Genomic DNA, 22,274 nt, shown 5'->3' with positions numbered 1-22,274 from the left:
CGAGAAATCACCCCCCAGGGGCGATGGTCACGCCGCAATCCCTTCTCCTCCATTCTCCTCTCGGGATCTGGAGCACACACGCACACACGCCCACACGCCCGGCGTGAGTTTTAAGCCATCGGGTCCGGGACGCGAACTGCGGTCGACTACGTGGGAGTCCAGTGACATAGCCATTACGCTAACTGCTGGTTCCCTAGACTATGAATCTTTAAATGTTCAGTGGAGGGGCCAGCAGGTGATATATGGTGGCTAAAGACGCTGGACTCCCATATGGCTGACTGCAGTTCAAGTCCTGGTCCTGGAGGCTTGCATTCTCTCTCTCTCTCTCTCTCTCTCTCTCTCACACACACACACACACACACACACACACACGTGCTCTGTCCATCTTTGGTCAAATTTAAAAACCAGTAAATAACTAAAGTTACATAAAAAAATTCTTTTTTAAAAAAAGTTCAATGGATACCGTGGCTACCATAGTAAATTATCCCTCCTCCTCCCCTTTTTTTAGGTTTTCACCATAGGGTGCATGTGCTTGCCAGAAAAAGAGAGAGAGACAGAGAATGTGAGATATCACCCCCTGGGGGGAATCTCCACACCACAGTCCTTTCTTCATTCTCCTCTTGGGATTTTAGACATGCATGCACATGTGCCCAACGTGATTTTTAAGCCACCAGGTCCAAGACTCAAACCATAGTGAGCCATGTGGGAATCAAGACCCTTAACTATCACACCACCTGCCAGCCCCCAAAGTTTTGTTTGTTTTGTTTTGTTTTGTTTTTATTTGCTTCTAGACTAGATAGAATAAAAACAAGCAAGTAAGCAAGCAAGCAAAAAAGCTATATATAAATAAATAGCACTTCTCTTACTGAGCATTTGTTTGGCAGCTTCAGTCAGCTAACGTAGTTGTAAACCGTAACTATAAACTGCTAAAAGTCATTTGTTTAATTCAGCGGTGCCTGTCTTAGAATATATTTACCTTTATTTATTTAAAATTGTTTGTTTAATTTTTAAAGAATTACTTAATTTGTTATTTTTAATTTGACCAGAGAGAGACAAAAGAGAGAAAGAGCAAGCCGCCAGGTCCAGTACTTGAACTGTGGTCGACCATGTGGAAGTCCAGCACCCTTAACAACACTTTGTCACCTACTGGCCCCTGTTTATTTATTTGTTATTGTTTTTTATTTAATTTGCATTTGTGCTCATCAGAGAAAGAAAGAAAGCAAACAGCCAAGTCTGGGACTCGAACCATGGTTGACCATGTGGGAATCCAGTGCCTTAACCAGTATACCACCTGCTGTCCTCTTTATTTTTTTTAATGCTATATTACAAACTTTTGTTGTTGTTTATTTGCCTTCTTCTGTGAGTAAGAGAGTCAGAGAGACAGAGACTAGGAGATAGCACCTGAAACAGGGCCTTGACACCACAATCTACCCTCCGCTTAGCCAGCCCAGGATCATGGGCATGAGCGTGCTCAGAGAGGTCTCTGATCTGAACCTGGAACTTTCTCCTATGAGTCAACCTCAGAGATCATCACATTTTGCCACCGTTCCCCCCATCTAGCCCTAATTTCATAAACTCTGGTTATTTGATTTTTCCAACCCACTATAGTTAAGTTGTAAAGGATGGTAGCCTAGTGACAGTTCCAAAACCAAGTTAAAGAAGGTTATGAACAAAGAGGAACTAAGTCTCTTAATGCAAGGCCTCATAACAATATGAGAAATTTACTATAGAGAAAATAAGTATATACCTTAATATTAGGTCATTGGAAAAGTCATGACGTATTTTTCTGTGCAGAAATTCTCCATGACTTTCCTGATGACCCAAATAGTTCCTGAGGGCATCATTGTATTGTGTAGTGTAGTGTAGCTACTATTAATCATAATTATGACCAAGCATCAAGAAATTTTTTTTTTGTTTTCTGTTTAAGAATGTGGAAGAAAATGAAATTTTTGAAGCTATCACTGTAGAAAACTTAAATATTGCTTAAGTGAATTTTAGTTATACAACAATTAATTTATAGTCAGAATTCTGTGTATTTTACAGGAAAAACAAATGACTTTCTATTGTGTCATCGGCGGAACCAGATACTTTTGTGCATATTTTATTTAATTTTCAACAGTCCTCTGAGTTAATATCCTCTCCCCTAATTATCCCATCTTTCCCCCTTTTTTCTTTATGATTTTAAGGTGCCTTTTTTTTTTTTAAGAATTATTTATTTAATTCTTTCTCTGGTGTACTAGAGAAAGACAGAGTGTACCATCAGGTCTGGGACTGGAACTGCCTGCAGTCCACCAGGTGGGAGTCCAGCGCCTTAACTACCACACCATCCGCTGGCCCCAAGATGACTTTTTTTAAGTCATGAGTTTTCCAGTTGCTTAGGATACATTGTTACGTGGTTTATCCACAGGTACCTCAAATGTAATGTGTTCAAAACTGAACTTAGCATCTTCCATTTAGAAACCATATTCTGGCCCAGCAGTGGTGGGGTATGCTCTGCAGGTTGGGGCCACCTGGAAGGCCTGGATTGGACTCGTGGTCCAACCTAAAGGCAGGGCACAGTGGTAGTTACCTGTAATCCCAACACCTCAAGAGGATAAGGCAGCAGGATCCCCTCTAACAAATGAAAACCAGGACTGTCAGGTGGTGTGGTGGTTGAGGGCACTGGACTCCACATGGCGACTGCGGTTTGAGTCCCAGACCTGGCGGCTGGCTTTCTCAGTTTCCCTTCTTCCCTCCTTTCCTTCCCTCCCTCCCTCCCTCCCTCTCTCTCTCTCTCTCTCGGTCTCTCTCTCTCTCTTTCACTGTCACACTCTGTCCCTCTCTGGTCAAATTACAATTAATAAACAAATGCAATAAAGTTAAATAAAATAATTCTTTAAAAATAATTAAAACTAACAAAAACTGTTCCTTCTGTCCTATGTTCCACTTTGCCATTAATAATATCATTTTGGGGGACCAGTAGTTAGCGTAATGGCTATGTTGCTGAACTCCCATGTACCCAACCATGGTTCGAGTCCCAGACCTGGTGGCTTAAACTCATGCCGGGCAGGTGTGCGTGCGTGCCCAAGATCCCGAGAGGAGAATGGAGGAGAAGGGATTGCGGCGTGGCCATCCTCCTGTTTTTTTGATTTTTCACTTTCTATCTCTCTGTCTCTCTCTGTCTTTCTGGCGAGCGCACCCACCCGATAGCAAAAAAACCTCTGGGGAAAAAAAAAATATCATTTTTGGCCCAGCAGATGGTATAGTGGTTACATTGCTGCACTCCTACATAGCTGACGGCATTTCAAGTCCTTTACCCAGTGGCTTCAAACTCGTGCCATATGCATGTGTGCCCCCAAAAATTTAAAGATAATATTTCATGGGCCAGCTGGAGGTATGGCTGTTAAGGCGTACCTCCTTAACCTTAAGGCAGCTGGATCATGCATGGCTGACTGTGCATTCAGGTTTCAGACTGTGGCTGGAAAGACACCAGGTGCGTGTGCGTGTGCGCCCAAAATCCCATGAGAAGGGATTGCAGCATGGCAATTGGGGAATGATTTCTCACTTTCCCTCTCTCTGTCTTTTTCTCTTTCCAGGGAGTGCACACACCCTATCGCCAAAAAAAAAAAAAAGTGATCAGTATTTAAGAAAACAAATAGTTTACATTAAAAGAGAAGAATATGCTGCCAAGATAGTGTGTGAACAGAACATTCTGAAGGAATCAAATTTCAGTGGCTTCACAGTAATTTTTTTTTTTTTAAGAATTATTTTACTTAACTATATTTATTTTAATTTGACCAAAGAGGGACAGAGTGCACGCAATAGAGAGGGGGAGAGAATGAGAAAGCGAGAAAGCAAGAGAGCAAGCTTCCAGGTTCAGGACTCAAACCGTGGTCAGCCATGGGGGAGTCCAGTGCCCATAATCACCACGCCACCTGCCGGCCCTGGCTTCATGATATTTTATGAAAAATCTAACTACACTGGAGGAGGGTGACTGTGGTCTCTGTGTTCTCATGACTAGCAGCCCCTGGGCTATGTGTCTGGGCCACAGAACTGCTCTGAAACAGAGTCTGCCTTCACCATTCACTTGCTGACCCCTTGTTATTTTTTATTCCTCGAACTACACGTTGTACTTCAGGAAAATGTTGAATTGTTTCATTAAGTCTTAAGAGAGCCCCCTCTTTGGGGCCAGCAGGTGGCATGGTGGTTGAGGTGTTGGACTCCCACATAGCTGACCACAGGTTGAGTCCCAGACCTGGCAGCTTTTTTTTCTCACTTTCTCTCTGTCTTTCTCTGTTGTGAGCGCACATGCCCTATACCAAATTTAAAATAATAATAATAATTGGGACCAGTAGATGATGTAATAGTTATGTTGCTGAACTCCCACATAGTTGATCGTGGTTCAAGTCCTGGGTCCAGTGACTTAGAACTCAGGCGTGTGCACACGTGCCCAAAATCCCAAGAGGAGAATGGAGGAGAAGGAACAATGATGTGGCCATTTCCCCTAGGTGGTGATTTCTTGCTTTCTGTCTCTCTATCTCTCTCTGTCTCTCTCTCTCTCTCCAGTGAGCACATATGCCCTATAACAAAATCTGTCTTAAAAAAAATGATAAATAAGGGGCCAGCAAGTGGCATGGTGGTTAAGGCGCTGGACACTCCCACATGGCCAACCATGGTTCAAGTCCCGGACCTGGTGACTTGCTTTCTCACATCCTATCTCTCTTCTCTCTGATCAAAGTAAATAAATGAATGAATAAATAAAATAAATATTTTTTTTAAATGATAAATAATTCTTTTTTAAAAAGAGCCTCTCTTAAGAATCGATACTCTGAATAGTACTTAAGTTCTTCTAAATTTTGTGTTTATTCAAAGCTAAAATTCTGATAGCTGATAACATTATCTTTAGACCTTTTGTCGGAAATTTCAAACAGAAACCACCAAACAAAAGTAGACCAGTTTAACAAACCACCGCATACCATTACTCAGATTCAACAATTATGAACTCGAGGCCGGTAGCATTGTTTTGTCGCCCCTACCCGCACACTGGATTATTTAAAAGCAAATCCTAAATATCTTTTATTCAGTTTATATCTAAAAGGAAAGGATCTCTTATCAACAATTCCCCAGAGCGTTATCTTTGTGATTATTTGCATATTCATGAATTAACAGACACACAGTGTTTTTTTCATCAAGAAAATGAAGTAGTGAAGGATGCTGAATTTCTTCAATTTCCTAATGTGATCAGTGTCAAGGAGAGTTGGAAATAGACTGGAAATGGAGAAAACCGTACCAGCTGCTTCTGCCTCTCCAGAGGAGCACATCTTCATCCCTGGCCCCCAGTTGCCTGCACAGAGCTTGGGGAAGCCAAGCTCTCGGGCTTCATTTCTGAGCTCGATGTCCCAGTCCTGGGTCCTGGACCTGTCACTGTCAGTTCTGTGGCACAGGTTTGGCCCCTGGCTCCCTTTCTGGAAAATTTCAGAACTATATAGAAATCACTTCTAAAATATTGATAGACACATTTTGCCAAGAATTTCAGTTATCTCTTGACAGTTTGGCATTTGCCTTTAAATATTAGATTGTGTAATCCTAATGCCATTCAGGGGAAATGAAGTGGTGGGTGGCTGGCTTTTTTTTTTTTTTTTAAGGATAATTTATTTCTTTTATTAACTCATATGCAATTACTTGTCTTCTGGTTTGTTGAAGCAGTAAGTCAGACACTTGCCACAGTAACATCTATCATAACAGCCGGCCATGAAAACCCCTGCTCCCCATTCATCCGGAGGGCACTCTCGACAAAGGCGACTAATCGTGCCGTTTTCATCCACCTGATGGTATCTCAGGACAGCCAGTCTAACCTCTTTTTTCTCTTACACTTACTCTTCTTGGGAGTGGTATATGACTTCTTTCTTTTCTCAACACCACCACAAAGCCTCAACACGAAATGAAGCATGGACTCCTTTTAGATGTTGTAGTCAGAAAAGTATGCCCATCTTCCAGCTGCTTACCAGCAAAAATCAGTCTTTGCTCATCAGGAGGAATTCCTTCCATACTGATTTTGGCTTTTTTATTTCCTATCCTATCTAACAGTTCAACCTCGAGGGTGATGGTCTTCCCTGTAAGGGTTTTTATGCAAATGTGCCTCTTGGTAGCGGTCTCGAGGTTGAGAAAAAGGAAGGAAAAGGAAGAGACAGGTTAGACCAGAGACCACAGGAAAAGAAGACCCCCCCAAGTCAGGGTCAGAGAGTAGCCAAAAATGTGGCTGGCATTTTAAAAGCGAAGTAAACTTGAGTTCCTGGGAATGGTAATTATTATTCTACAAACAGGGTTATATTCCATAATAAATAAATCCTAACTGTGTAAAAATTAGCATTTTATGAGTAACGCAGAAGTGAGTAAAATGTGTATTACCTCGTTATTTAACAAATGTTTAGTAAAACAGAATCTGAAGAACATTTTCTATCTTCAAGCTTTGCGACTGAGAAGTAATGGAGCCTTCTATTGAGTCCCCACAGTCTGCCAGCCTGACCAGCATGTCTCAGAAGCAGTTAGGTTTTGTCATTTTACCCTGCCTTCTTGTCTTCCTTGCCCTTGACTTTGGAGCAGAGAGGAGAAAAATCTCGTGGCCTCTACCATAAATACACATGGTAGCAGCAGTCAAGTAATTTTATATTTTTTGTGGCAAGTCATTCACTCAGTGCTGATGGAATAGTTTATTTTTAATACAGTGTTTTTCTTTTGACTAAACCTAAATTATTTTTTTCCATCTGATTTAGCCACCATACCATTTAAGAGAGCGTAAATTTAGCACAGCCTCTAATTTTACCAACTCAGTAGAAGTTTTAAAGTGTCATTCCATTTGCTTTTAGCTTTTCATCTGAAATGGACTATATAAGAACTCTGTAATTTACAGTACAATGTGTAATAAAAGACACACACTGTATCTGGTGTGTGGGTTGTACTAGGGATCATTGGGAAAGAGGAGGTTGGAGTATTGATTTCTAATCTAATTTTAACATGATTTAGGAAAGGAGAATCTTTGTAAAAATAGATGTGAACATGGATTAAATCCCAAACAAATATCAAAGCTTACAAAATGAAAGAGACCCAGTTTTATTACATCTGGGTGAAGGATTGTTTTTCATAATGATTGAAACCATTTCACATCACTGTCTGGCTGTTTTTTAAAAAATAGCTTCTTAAAAGTGAAATTCAGGGGCCAGCAGATGACAAAATGGTTACGTTGCAGGACTCCCAGGTAGACGACCACGATTTGAGTCCTGAACCCGGGCAGCATAAAACTCATACCGGGGTGTGTGTGTGTGTGTGTGCATGCCCAAAATCCCAAGAGGAGAATGGAAGAAAAGGGATTGCAGTGTGACCATCTTCCCTGGGGGTGATTTCTTGCTTTCTGCCTGTCTGTCTGTCTGTACCTATTCGGCGAGCGCACGCACCCTATAGCAAAAATCTCTCTCTAAAAAAAAAAAAAAGAAATTTAAGGGGCCAGCCCTGTAACCCCGTGGTTAAGGGAGCTGGATCACACGTGGCCAACTGTGATTTGCATCATATCCTTGGCAGCTTGGAAAAAACACTGGTCACATGTGCATGCATGTGTGTGTGCCCAAATCCCTGTGGTGAAATGGAGGAAAACAGATTGCGGCATGACAACACCTGGGAGGTACTTTCCCTCTTGTTCTTGTGCTCTGTGTGTGTGTGTATCTGTTAGTTTCTGGTGAATACATGTCCTTTGGCAATTAAAAAAAGTGAAATTTGAGTAAATTCATTTTGTGTTTGTGTACACATGCTCACCAAGAGAGAGACAAGGAGAGGAGAAAGCGCCCCCTATGGGGCATGGTCATGCTGCAATCCCTTCTCCATCTCTTCCTCTTTTTGGGATTTTGGTCACGCAGACAGACATACCTGGCGCAGTTCTCATGCTGGCGGTGTAGGACTCAGACCAAACACTTGGCATTGTGTTTTGGGGTATAGCACTGTATTTGTCCCAGAAGTACTAACTCATTCCTCACACAGTACTAGGCTTTATATAGCTCCTTCACCTTTTCTAATTTCTTTTAATTTTTAAAAAATAATTATTTAATTATTTTTTTAAATTTATTCATTCGTTTATTTTAATTTGACTAGAGAGAAACACACAGTGAGAGAGAGAGGAAAAGTGAGAAAGCAAGCTACCAGGTCCAGGACTCAAAACTGTGGTCCCCCATGTGGGAGTGTCCAGCACCTTAACCACCACCCCACCTGCTGGCCTCCTATCTTTTCTAACTTTGAATGGAAAAGAAATCTCATTTCTAAACTTTTTTTAAATGGATCTAACTTTTTTGAGATAAAGAGGGAAAGAACCTTCCACAGGGCTAAGTCACACAACAATCCCCTTCCTCAAGCCCACAGGACACCGGGTACATGGCCCGACATGTCTTCAAGTCTGTCAGGCCAGGGACTCAGACCATGGTCAGCATGCACTTCTAGCTCCTGAGTCCAGTACGCTTCCACCACAGACGCTGGTCACAATGAGTTGACTTTTTGTACCTTAATTTTATCTGTTTCAAATTTCTGTTTTTAACATTTGACAGTTTAGGCTTTTTGCTTTTTGGAGTGTTATTTTTTCCTTACGGCTTTGTAGTATCTTTTTATTTTAAAATTATCCTTTCTTTTTGTCATGCTCTAATTTTTTTTCCCTCGTTTGTCCTTTGTGTGTGTGATTTTCTTTTACAGTATAGAAATTTAAAGTGTGTGTATGCTTATGTCTACTAATCTTTTCCTTTGTGGATTCTGATCCTGGTGTCATTCTTAGGAAGCCTTTTCTATCTTTAAGATGCTTGGGGCCAGCAGCAGCAGGTGGCATGGTAGTTAAGGCACTGGACTCCCAGGTGACCGACTATGGTTCAAATCCTGGACCTGGCGGCTTGCTTTCTTACTACTCCCTTCTCTCTCCCTCTGGTGAACACATGTGCCCTTTATCAGATTGGAAATAATAATAATAATAATAATAATAAATAAAATTAATATTTTTAAAAATGATGGTTAAAAGTCTGATTTCTATTTATTTATTCATTCGTTCATTTATTTTGACCAGAAAGAGAGAGAGAAGGAAAGTGAGAAAGCAAGCCACCAGGTCCAGGACTCGAACTGTGTCGACCATGTGGGAGTGTCCAGTGCCTTAACCACCACACCACCTGCTGGTCCCCAAAAAGTCTGTTTTCTCAGGCCTTAGTATTGGTACTTAATATTGTATATTATAACTGGCTTTTTTTTCCCCCTCATGACACAATGGTGCTCTTTTAAAGTTTTAAAACATTTTAAACATGCAGTAAGTACTTTATTTATTACATTAGCATTAACTGTGGAATATTTTTCAGGGTGTCAGAGTCAGGAAGACTTTAGTATACCAGACAAAGTAGGCATCATGTGTCATTCAACCAAGTGAGAAATGAAGTGGATTTTCCTAGATACTGTTTGAATCCCTTTAGCGGACTTGTTATTCATTAGTTTTCGTTTATAGAAGAATGAGATCAAATTAGCTAGACTGAATTATCTTATTTAAATACCTCTTGGGGATACTATTCAAGGCTCTTAAGCAAGGACTTGTCAAAAATACACCTGGCCTCTTGCAGACCCTTCAGTGACTTCCAGGACACAGGCTCAAAGAGCCAACTACGTGTATTTAATTTCAAGTCTTTAAAAATAACATTTTCCCCTCTCCGTTTAAGAGATTATTTTTAAATTTCTAGGGATTTTTTTTTTCTCTTTTGTATACTACAAGTAATTAAAATGTGATGAGTGCTGCTGACTGGGAAAGATGAGACCAATTTATCATTTATGGTTTCCAATTTGCAAAGAGTGAACAAAGACTCAGAGTGAATTGACATTATTTTGTCTAGGCTCACAAACCCAATAAATGAGACCAGCTAAGTGGTGTAATGGTTAAGGTGCTGGATCCCACATGGCCAACTGCCTGGTTTGAGTCCTGGACCCAGCAGCTTGAAAAACACACTAGGTGCATGTGTGTGCGTGCCCCAAATCCCCAGAGGAGAGTGGTAGAAAAAGGATCGTGGTGTGATCATCCCATGAGGTGCTTCATTCCCCCATGGAGTGCTTTCTCGTTTACTTCTCTGTCTCTCTCTCTCTCTCTTCCCCTCTCCCATTCTCTTCCACCCTCTCCCACTCTCTCCTGCTCCCTGTCTCTCCTTCCCCCCCATGGGGGGGAGGGGGCTCATGAACCCTATAGCAGAAAACCAAAAAACAATGAATGGCAGTATTTGGTTTTGCACACCGGTCTCTCCAAATCCAAAACTCGCGTGTAATCTCTTCATGTATGTATATATTGCTTTCTAAACTACCAGAACAATTACATACGTTTCATATTTTATCAGTATCATAACAAATTTTGGTAATGCTTTAAATGGCATGTCTTGGGGATGTCATCAAAAATTCTTTAAGGTAATATAAAGTCTGTGTAATTTCCTTTACCTTCCACCTTAGCATTGAGAGTAAGCATGAGGTTACAATCCTGGGAGGACTCAATGAATTTGTAGTGAAGTTTTATGGACCACAAGGAAGTAAGTACATGTGTTGGTATGTGTTCTATTATAAATTTTTACTCTATTTCTTAAAAGTGTGATTGTCAAGGATAGATGATGGCATGCATAGGTTTTGAAAAGTAAATTTAATTGAACTCTAGAGCCATGAGGGAAATCTTTCTCTCATCGTAATTACTGTATATACTTGTTTCTTTTATCTCTCTGTGTGACAGTATTAAGACATAAGTTGTGAATTCTGGGTGTTGAATGGCCACATAGATGGTTCCCAGGATATATATATATATTTTTTTTTTTTAAGAGGTTTTTTTTTTGTTTGTTTGTTTGTTTGTTTTTTTTGCTATAGGGCACGTGTGCTTGCCAGACAGACAGAGAAACAGAAAGCGAGAAATTACCCCCCCACGGGGGCGCCGCAATCCCTTCTCCTCCATTCTCCTCTCGGGATCTTGGGCACGTACGCACATGCGCCCGGCATGAGTTTTAAGCTACCAGGTCTGGCACGCGAACCACGGTCGACTACGTGGGAGTCCAGTGACATAGCCATTACGCTAACTGCTGGTCCCCTAGGATATATTGTTTGATGTTGAGGGCATGGTTGAGATAAGAGGGAAAAGGACACAACTGTTACTTACTCAGTAATTGGATAATATTTAATACTTTAAAGAATCAAGTAAATGTAGAGAAGTGACTGAAGCTTTGCTTATTTTCTAACTCTGGATTTTTTTTTAAATATAAATTTTTGCCTTAGCATATGTGCTCACCAGAGAGAGACAGAGAGAGTGAGAGAGAAAATGAGAAATCACCCTCCCTGGGTAATGGCTATGCTACAGTCCCTTCTCCTCCATTCTCTTCCCAGGATCTTGGGCACACACATACACATGCCCAGCATGAGTTTTAAATCACTGAGTCTGGGACTTGAACTGTGGTTTGCCCTGTGGGAGTCCAAAACGTAACTGCCATGCCATCTGCTGGCCTCCTAACTCTGGATCTTTTTAAAGAATGATATTTTAATCTGAATATAGCATACCTACTAGTTATAACAGGACCCTGACTTTTGGAATTAAGTTGAAAAGTTTTCAGAAAAGATTAAGGTTTTAATTTGTGGTCTGATTTATTTTGTAATTTAAAGACACAGTTCTAATGTTTAACATTTTTGCTTTTATTTCAGCACCATATGAAGGCGGAGTATGGAAAGTTAGAGTGGATCTTCCTGATAAATACCCTTTCAAATCTCCATCTATAGGTATGTGACTACTTGGTTTCTCTCCTCAGAGAGTTTTGAAATCTAAAAGGAAAAAAAACAAAAACAAAAACAAAACGTACATTTTGTGGGAAATGATTAATCCCAGGAATGGTTATTTAACTGTGATTTTCCTTTTTGTCTTTGATTAATCAATGGCTTGAGAAGGGGGCTTTCCATATGTGACAGGAGATAACTAAATAGACCTTTTGCGTGATTATAATGACCATTACTCTAGCTTTGTCTCTCTTTTTTTGGTATGGATTAAACCAGCAACTATAGGACCCACTATTCATTCAGTCTGTTAGCAGGAAAAAATAATCAATATATTTAAAATCTCACAGAGATTGTCAGATTGTTGGAATGAATGTAGTATATCCATTTGAATTCTGTCATTTAAAAATCTTCCATATGTCCTGCTTCTCTTTCACTCAGTCCAAATCTGTGTAGCGAGCAATGACAGGACCCCTTTCCATTCTCCCTGCCTCAATCTTTTTAACCCTCTCAACAGTGGAAGAAAGAAGAGAAGCCTCAGGGGCATGTACAAAGAGCTGCTTTTTTCTTATCTTCCTTTTCCTCAGCCTTAATTGGTACTCAGTGACAGATGCTATAGAGGTATATCTTATTGGAAGTTGATACCTTGAAATACTTTGAGACTGTAGAATTATGGTAATTTAGTTAATTAAGCCAACATTTTTTGTTTTTACTTTAGTCTATATACACATTTATGTATTATGAAATATTGACCAATTTTAACCAAAAACAGCAAAATAAAATCAGAATTCATTGAGTAGACTGAGCCTCAGGTTCAGAATTGCCAGAGTTCAGGCATCTTCTTACAGCTGTGGGCTGTCTTCAGAGCTAATGCCAAGTCTCCTGGAGTTTAGATCACCCCCACCCCTGACCCTACCCCCACCCAAAAGAGTTTTTTTTAAAGAGGTGGGCATGTGCCCTATAGCAAAAACCTCCCCCCCCCAAAAAAAAAAGAGGTGGGTTAGAACATTCTGAACTCTGTGCTTTGATGATAGACTCCCACATTTCTGTGTAGAGTAAGAGGTGCAGAGAAGTTAGGACAGGCACAGACTAAGTCCTAATCAAGAGCAGTAACGTGAGGACCAGCAGTAGGCATAATGGCTTTGTCGCTGGACTCCAGTGTAATCAACAGCGGTTCAAGTCCCGGACCTAGTGGCTTAAACTCACGCCAGGCACGTGTGCATGTGCGCCCAAAATCTCAAGAGGAGAATGGAGGAGAAGGGATTGCGGCGTGGCCATCCCCCCAGGGGGTGATTTCTCGCTTTCTGTCTCTCTCGGTCTCTCTGTCTTTCTGGCAAGCGCACGCACCCTATAGCAAAAACCTGTCCAAAATAAATAAATAAATAAAAGAGCAGTAACCTCTCCCCCAGCATCTAGCCACTCTACAGGCTTTGGGGTTTTAGATTATAAAAACACTACAAAGCATCTGTAATTTTTCTCAGGCTGGGGAATTCTTAGCACTCATTTAAAGAATAAGTTGATCATTTCCTCAAGGTCCTTTAGGTGAATTTTCTAAACTAAGTAATCCATAAGATACTTTGGAGGGGCCGGCAGGTGGCGTGGTGATTAAGGGCGCTGGACTCCCACATGGCCAACCACAGTTTGAGTCCTGGAGCTTTCTTACTCTCTCTCTCTCTCACTCTGTTCCTTCTCTGGTCAAATTAAAATAAATAAATAAATAAAGTGAAATAAAATAATTCTGAAAAAAAAAAAGATACTTTATTGATAACTGAATCAGAAATGTCCTCATTACTACAAGGACCTCCGAGTTTTAGAGGTAAAGGTGATAAAAGGGAATGAGAGCTGTGAGGTGTTGGGTCTTCGAGACAATCCTGAGCACATCTACCTTAACGCAGTCCTTTTTCAGCACTGTTCCATAGTAGCAAAATGTAGGTTTCACTGGTTTCTAGAAAACTTTTTTGGTCATGTTGTGGTTCCCCTTCACCAGTGAATTTATCTCAACTTTAGGAGATGTTGCCTTCTGTTCAGCCACTTTAGACCCTATGTAGTTGAGTGGTATGATGTTAAAGCCTTTACGATCTATCTAAATATGTATCTCATTCATGTGTGTGTGTGTGTGTGTGTGTGTGTATGTCTATCTAAAGTATATCAATTAAGTATGTTTCATAAATACCTATTTAAAGACAAAAATTTGTCAGACTAAGTCTAATTTTGTTACCATACTTAGTCCTGTTCAGAAAGGAAACAATAGTTTGTTGAAGCTTAACAGTAAACCTGTAGAAATACACTTAGATATCTTGGAGAAATGTAGTTATTTTTCAAACCTGAACATAATTTTCCAGGTAGTATGATTGTTTCATCTTGGCTTTCTAAGTGAGAATGTCCAAACTTTAGACATTGCTTATTTGTTGATTAATGACATGGCTTAAATCCATGATGCAATATGCAGTTGGTTAGAACGAATGACTAGGCTAATTTAACTTCTTCATCATTTTTCCCTTTCCCTTCTGCATGTTTTCAGAACTTGGTAATGTCTACAAATGTATCATCTTCTCTTGGGGAAGTAGATCTAGTTGAAATATTTGTACAGGCCGTCCTTGTTTCCTCCAAAGGAAGATTGCATAAGAGAGTTTTAATCAGTTGTGTGGGGTGACCCATTTTCAGGTCTTCAACAGTGTAATTACTGTTGAAATGTGCTTTAAGCATTTTGAAAAGTCGTGGCTCTCTGAAAAAAGGCAACAACTCCTCTTTGAGTTGTATAGATGTTGTAAACTTATACAGACGGGCAAGGAGATAGGATAAACCCAATCTCCACATTCTTTTTAAACTTTACCCCTGTTGTTTCCGGGCATCTATGCCATTCTTCCTGAGCCAAATTTTGAACCTTTAAATAAGAAGATGTGCGATTTAAATTAAACATACTTAATGCACAGATGTTAGGAATTTAAAAATATATGCATTTTTGGCTTGATTTGTATATTTTTAACTGTATAAATAATATATGTGGAAGGAATGTAAGAAAGTTCAGGTGAGCAGATTAAATTCTTTTAATCCTGTCCCTTAATGGGTATTGTTATTTATGTTGTGATACATATCCCTTAAAACATTTCTCTATGCATATTTAAATACCTATTCAACAAAAATTGCCAAATAAATGTATATATATTCAATACAATTTGACATATTTCTCTTTGGGGCACTTTCCAAATACAGTTTTAGAGGGTTTTCAATTGTAGCATGAGACATCGTTTTAAAAGTAATTTACATGGGGACCAGCAGGTGGCATGGTGCTTAAGGTGCTGGATACTCCCTCGTGACCAATCATGGTTCAAGTCTCAGACCTGGTGGCTTGCTTTCTCACTTTCCCTCTCTCTACCTATGTGTGTCTCTCTCTGGAAAAATTAAAATAAATGAATGATTAAATAAAGTTAAATAGATAATTTTTGAAAATAATAATAATTTATATGTCGGGACCAGCAGATAATGTAATGGTTACATCACTGGACTCCCACTTAGTCGACCTTGGTTCAAGTCCTGGACCTGGTGACTTAGAACTCATGCTGGGCACATGTGTGTGCATGCCCAAAATCCTGAGAGGAGAATGGAGAAGGGATTGCAGCATGGCCTTCCCTTCTGGGAGGTGATTTCTTGCTTTCTGTCACTCTGTCTCTCTCTCTCTTTCTCTCTGCCTCTCTAGCAAACACATAAGCCCTCTAGCAAAAATCTCTCTTAAATAAATAATAATTTACATCTATAAGTGAGTGGGTATTTTTTCAAAGTAGTAACATAGATACTACCCTCATTCCTCTTTGGAAGAGAAAGGATATATAAGTAGATACCTTGAGAGGTTATGAACTTAATCTTACAATGCCATCATTGTTTCAAATACTTCAAGCTCATCTTTTGGAATTTTACATTCTCTTTGAATATCATACTGAGAGCAAATCATGAAACTTTGAAGTTGGATATGAATTTTTGAAATGGCTAAAGGTCATTTAAGCCCAGAAAATAAGATGAATGGAAAAACTGAATAGTATCAACTGGGATATAAAACCAGCCCTCTGGGTGCTTTCAAAGAGAAATTATAAAATTCCTTTAATCAACTAACATCATTGAAATATTTGCATAGTTCTCCGGAGAGACTACTCTGAAATGAAATATATTTGAATCTTTAAGTTCTGAAAATTCAAACTTACGTTTCTCTTTTTCATTCAGAAATGCTAGAGTGCTTAGTGATGCTGTGGAATGTTATGATTATGCAAAGGTGGGAGAGTGTGCTTGGTGAGTGAACTGAAAGAGAAGTTCTGGCCCTGGTTCTCCTTACCATGAGAGTAATACTCATCTAAACCATTGTTTCCTCTTCTAGAAAATGAGATTAGAATTAAATGGAGTCTTCCTGTTGGATGCTGACTTGTGTATTAAATACACAGTGTGTATGACTCCCTGCTGGCCATTAGGAAGACTGTCTAAGGTCTTTGCTATAATAGTTAGGAGAGAAGATGAGCATAACCTACTGCATAAGCTATAGTGGCACCATTCCAGTGTGTTTTGGGAGGGCTGTGAGTCAACACCTCAGTTTAGAAGAGGGAATGTAAGGGGACCAGCAGTTAGCATAATGGCTATGTCGCTGGACTCCCATGTAGTTGACCGCAGTTCGAGTCCCGGACCCAGTGGCTTAAACTCACGCTGGGCACATGTGAATGTGTGCCCAAGATCCCGAGAGGAGAATGGAGGAGAAGGGATTGCAGTATGGCCATCCCCCCTGGGGGGTGATTTCTCACTTTCTGTCTCTCTGTCTGGCGAGCACATACGCCCTATAGCAAAAATCTCTCAAAATTAAAAAAAAAAAAAAGAGGGAATGTAAGGAGATAGGATTTTACAAGAAAGATTGTGTTTTGTATGTTGAAAATATTTTCTTTACAGAACTTTATAGATGTGAAGGTGCATGTAAGAATGGTAGAAAAACTCATTCAGAACCCAAGTAACCCCCGGTTCATGAGATTTTTATTCTATATTCAGTTTTTAGCTGTTCCATGTATGCTCAGCTATTTAGAGAAAGCTTTCAGCATAGCCACAATAACACAGTAACGTGCTGGATGCTGCTGCTTGGCAGGGTGAGGCCACAGTGGAAGCCTGGGTTTAGTTCCCAGCCTACCCTACTAGCTAGTAGCATGGTTGCACACCATCTGCTCAGGAGGCTGAGACAAGAGGATAGCAATACAGCAAGGCCTTGTGTAAAAATAAACCACACACATATGTGCACACACACCCCCAAAAGGTGGTCCTCACGAGTTGAAGAAAATATAGACTTGGAGTTGCTGTGGGGATAAAATAGAGATAAGTATATAAAAAAGGGTAATATGGAGCAATTTTTTATAAAAAATAATAAGGATACAAAATGACTTTATGTGTCACCCAAAAGAATGCAGATTATAACTATTAAATTAGGGCCATCCAGGTGGCGTAATGGTTAAGGGGCTGGACCCAGCATGGCCAACTGTATAGTTCTAGTCCCAGACCTGGCAGTTTGAAAAACATGCTAGGCACATGTGTGTGCATACCCAAAATCCCAAGAGGAGAGGAGAAGGGATTGCAGCATGGCTATATCCCCTGGGAAGTGATTTCTCACCTTTCTCTCACTCCCTGGCAAGATCACCCTTTAGCAAAGTTTAAAAAAAAAGAGAGAGAGAGAAACCAGCAGATAGCATAATGGTTACATCTCTGGATTCCCATGCAGTCAACCTCAGTTTGAGTCTTGGACCCAGCAGCTTAGAACTCACACCTGGCGTGTGTGCATGCGTGCCCAAGATTCCAAGAGGAGAATGGAGGAGAAGGGATTGTGGTGTGGCCATCCCCCCCCCGGGGGGGGGATTTCTTGCTTTCTGTCTCTCTGCATATGCCCTATAGCAAAAATCTCTCTCTCAAAAAAAAAGATTTAGCAAATTTGGCAAAATTAACAGTATTATCAAAGGCATTATATAGCCAATCAAGTAGAATATATTGATTGATACAGATTTGTATATCCTTTGAATAATTTTATTTTCATTAAAAATTGCCTAAGGGTATATTCAGAGGTGTGCTCTAAGATTAATATGCAATAACATGTAAATCTCAGTGCTATTTATAATACTTAAAAGTTGAGGGGCCAACAGGTGATGTGTGGTTCAGGTGTTATATTCCCACATGGTCAACTACAGTCTGAGTCCCAAACCGACATCTTGAGAATCATGCTGGGAAAAGCGTGTGTGCACGCCCAAAATCCCAAGAGGAGAATAGAGAAGAGATTGTTGCATGGCCATCCCCCTGGAGAGTGATTTTCCCCCATTCCCTCCCTCTCTCTCATTGAGTGCATGCACCCTATTACAGAAACTAAAAAAAGAAAAATTTGGAAACAATCTAAATGACCCAGGTGGTAATACAGTAGTTAAATCATAGTACGCATTAGTGGACAAAATATTATATAGTCATTGTTTGAGTTTTTACCCACCTTTGGAGAATCATACAGGAGAAGGTCAACTTTGTATAGTGAAACTCTAATGTCAAAATATTGACTATAGTTCTCCACTGTTGTCAGGTTAAAAGGGACTGAAAACATACTTTTCTGTGTTTTTTATAGTCTCCTCTGTTTGTTTTTATTATATTGGGTCATCAAGAAATTCATGATACATTTTTGCTTAAAAAAACACATCATGGCTTTCCAAACAACCTAATAAAAGTAAATATTTTAAAGATATGGGGTCAGCAGGTGGCATGGTGTTTAAGGTACTGGACTTCCACATGGCCAACCACAGTTCAAGTCCTGGACCAGGCGGCTTGCTTGCTTACTTTTTGTCTCTCTGTGATGAGCATGTGTGCCCTGTAGCTAATTTTAAAATAATAATGATAAATCAATATTTTTTTAATAATTATTTTTTAAAAAGATATGAAAAATGTCTTGTGAGTGCCCCATCTTCATCTACACTTTTCCTGTCCTTCATTCTATAAAGCCTTCAAGCTGTCCTTGGCCAGAATCCCCACTGGCAGCTTGCGAAAGAACTGCTCGAATCTAGTGTCTCCCCCACCTCCTCTCTTTTTTCCTTTAAATTTCATTATATGTGCATGCTGTTTGCTCTGTCTCGATAGTGGATAGTGTCCTTTACTCCACCTCAGACACATTTTGCATACAAACTGTTCACTCCTCTTCTTCCTTTTCCCTTCTCTCAGGCGATTGCTTCAAGCATTTCTTACCTCCTTTCCATTTCTCTCTGGCTCTTTTACTTTTCCCCTCACTTCACTCCATTTTTCTCTTCACATGAAACAAAAAAGGCCCCCTGTTCAGAGATAAAAATAGTATCTATAATATCTTTGATAAAGCTAAACTAAGAAAAAGGAAAAATGTAAGTCTCCTTAAAAAGTAAAAACACAAAGCATTAGCTTCAGGGCTTTCAGCTTCCAAAGGTCTGGAAAGTCCTGTGAAGTCCCCTTCAGGGTCTATGGTCTTCTCTTCAGATCACAGCTGCTTCACTTAAACACCAGCCTTCAAGGTAAATTAAGTGGTTGTCATTTTATCTTATGTTAAATGACTACTGACTAGTATAGTAATAAAGTTATGTTCTACAAATTTCAGATAGAATTACTATTTTTTTATTTTTAAAATTTTTAGAGGTTTTTGCCTTTGTTATGGGCACTCACCAGAGAGAGAGACAGAGACAGTGAGGGGGGAAAAGTGAGAAATCACCCCCTGAGAGGATGGCTGTGCCACAAACCCTTCTCCTCCATTCTCCTCCCAGGATCTTGGGCACGCACGCACACGCTTGGCATGAGTTTCAAGCCACTGAGTTCAGGACTTTAACCGAAGTCAGCCATGTGAGAGTCCTGTGATATAACTCTATGCCATCTGCTGGTTCCTGTTATCTTTTATATTTTACCAGAGAAAGACAGAGTGAGACAGAAAGTGAGAAAGCAAGCCACCAGGTCCAAGGACTCAAACTGTAGTCAGCCATATGGGAGTCCAGTGCCCTACCGTCCACACCACCTGCTGGCCCCTAGGTAAAATTATTTTAAAACCTTTGTGAATGAGCCAGCTCCATGGACTGGTGGCAAAGGCAGCTGAATCCCGCACAACCAGCTGCATGGTTCGATTCCTGGACTAGAGACTTGAAAAACATGTGCACATGTGCCTAACATCCCCAAAGAAAGGAAAGATGGAGGAAAGGGGATTGCAGTGTGACCATTTCCTATTGGGGGGGGGGAGGAGGAGTCGGGGCGGGGTGGCTTTCTCCCTCTTTCTGGCATGTGCACATGTCTAGCACCAGAAACAAACAGACAAACAAAAAACGTTGTAAATAAGACCAGTCTGAAAACCCTGTTACCATTTATGCTATTTTGTTTGTTTTTAGGTGTGTGTGTGTGTTGTTTTTTTTGTCGTAGGGTACATGCAGTCACCTGAGAGGGACGGAGAGGAAGAGACAGTAACAACTCACCCCCAGGGAGGATGACCACATTGCAGTCCTTTCTCCTTCATTCTCCTCTTGGGACTTTGGGTGTGCACACACATGCACCAGGCAGATTTTTTAATCTGCTAGGTCCAGGGCTTGAACCATGGAGTCGGCCATGTGGGATCCAGTGCCTTTGGTTTTTGGGTTTTTTTTGTTTTTTGGGGTTTTTTTTGGGGGAGGGGGTTTGGGTTTTGGGTTTTTTTGTTTTTCTTTATGAGAGAGAGGAGAGAGAAATTGGGTTTTTTTGTTTGTTTTTCCAGAGTCTTGCCATGTCCTCCTGCCCCAACCTCCCAATTAGCTAGGATTACTAGCACATGCAGCTGTGCCCAGCATGTTCAAGAACTGAACCCAGAACTCCTCATGAGGCTTCCTTCCTCCCAAATAGCAGTTCAGTCTATGCCCCACTGCAGCTGGAAGAAGCTAACATCTGAAATGCTGCCGATCTGTATATGTTTTCTCGGGCAGGAGGACCCTCTCCTAGGAGCAAGCTGCATGCACCATGCCTGGATTGCAATCTGATGAACCATAGCTGAGTGTGTAAGAGCTTAGTTGAGAACAGGATTCTGGAGGAACTACTTAATGGTTTGCTGGATATTGATTGAATGACCAGGGGAGAAACCCAGCGCAGTCACGGTACAAGGAGATTTGATGTCAGGCATCCAGTCCCTTTAAGTATGTGGACATAAAATCAAAAAGTCATGGGCAATAATGATAGTTAAAATAAAGTACTGTATTGGGCTGTACCAGTGGCCTATAAAATTAGGTTTCACTGTCATCAAAGTAAGATGGTTTAGGTGGTCCTTTCCCACTAGACTAGATAACCTGTCAAAGTCCCCTTTAAATCTCAGTCTGCCAGGGTTCTTAATGGAAAGATATGGTCAGTGTGCCATAATTTTCATCACTCGTGCCAGTGATTGAGGGAAGTGATGCACTCTTTGTCATTGTCAGAAGCGTAGGTTCTTTTGGCATTATAAATGTTTTATTTCCCTATGACCAGAAATCACATCACTATTTTTGGAGTGGAGTTTTATAACATGGTGTGACTAAACTATAGAATTTAAAATACCTACCATTTTATTTTGCATCTTCCTAGACAGAAACATTCGACAGTTACTGTTTCAGGAACTAGCGTGAATAAGTTTTGTGAGCAGGTTTTACAAGGGTATTCCTGTATTTGAAGGAAGAAGGTGTGTGTCATTTCTGAGAGGTTTGGACCTCGTCATTTAACAGAGGCCTACTTAGACCACAGTATTTCCACAAATGAAATGAATTTTTCGGCTGAGAAAGCAAAACTCAAGATCAGCTGCTACACTTCTCTACTTTCATGACCTTGGTTTTGAATTTAGTTCCTGTCTCAGTTATATAATTGCTACTGTGTAGTGATCTGTATCTTTTGAATTCCAGGAGAAAGAAACAAGGTTCTAATAGGAATTTTTCAAGATAATACTATGAGAATATAAACACATTGTTAAAAGCTCTTTTTTAATTGATATTCTGAAAATGAAATTTCTCTGGATGCATTTTTAAAAAATTTTATCTGGCACATGAGGCTTCTACGCATTCTCCATTGTTCCTTCTAATCAGTTCCACAAGTTCCTGGGGTACCTACTGTGTGCCGGGTGCCATGCTCAGTGGTGAGGATTCAGGCGAGCAGATTGCTCCATTGACACTCATGTTCTTTTGGGCAGATGAAACAATGTTAAAAATGTCTGATAGCTTCATGCAGAGAATTGATATGATAGAATAGCTACCCAGAGTTAGTCAGTCAGAAAGGGCTTCTCTGACAGAGTACATTTCTCTAGATAAAAAAATGTGTTTTGGGGACCAGCAGGTGGCATGGGGGTTAAGGTGCTGGACACTCCCACGTGGCCGACCACGGTTTTAGTCTCAGACTTGGCGGCTTCCTTTCTCCCTTTCCCCCTCTCTCTCGCTCTGTGTCTCTCTCTGGTCAAATTAAAATAAATGAATGAATAAATAAAATTAAATAATAATTTTTTTTAAAAAATGTGTTTAAATGACCCTGCCCTGCTCTTC

The 22,274-nt window shown here is 40.3% G+C and overlaps 1 protein-coding gene across 2 annotated transcripts in view; it reads left to right on the top strand.

Moving 5' to 3' along the window:
• Positions 1-22,274, top strand: part of UBE2H (ubiquitin conjugating enzyme E2 H) — a 131,092-nt gene that overhangs the window by 66,419 nt on the left and 42,399 nt on the right. For both annotated transcript variants that reach the window (XM_014591723.2, XM_006158816.3), the window contains exons 2-3: positions 10,474-10,550; positions 11,698-11,772. In XM_014591723.2, coding sequence (XP_014447209.1) covers positions 10,474-10,550; positions 11,698-11,772 — 152 coding nt within the window. The remainder of the gene's footprint in view (positions 1-10,473; positions 10,551-11,697; positions 11,773-22,274) is intronic.

Source organism: Tupaia chinensis, unplaced genomic scaffold (genome assembly GCF_000334495.1).
Source record: "Tupaia chinensis unplaced genomic scaffold, TupChi_1.0 Scaffold000610_1, whole genome shotgun sequence".
Taxonomy (NCBI): domain Eukaryota; kingdom Metazoa; phylum Chordata; class Mammalia; order Scandentia; family Tupaiidae; genus Tupaia; species Tupaia belangeri.
Note: the sequence above shows the minus strand (reverse complement) of the source record. Positions and strands in the feature narration are given on the sequence as shown.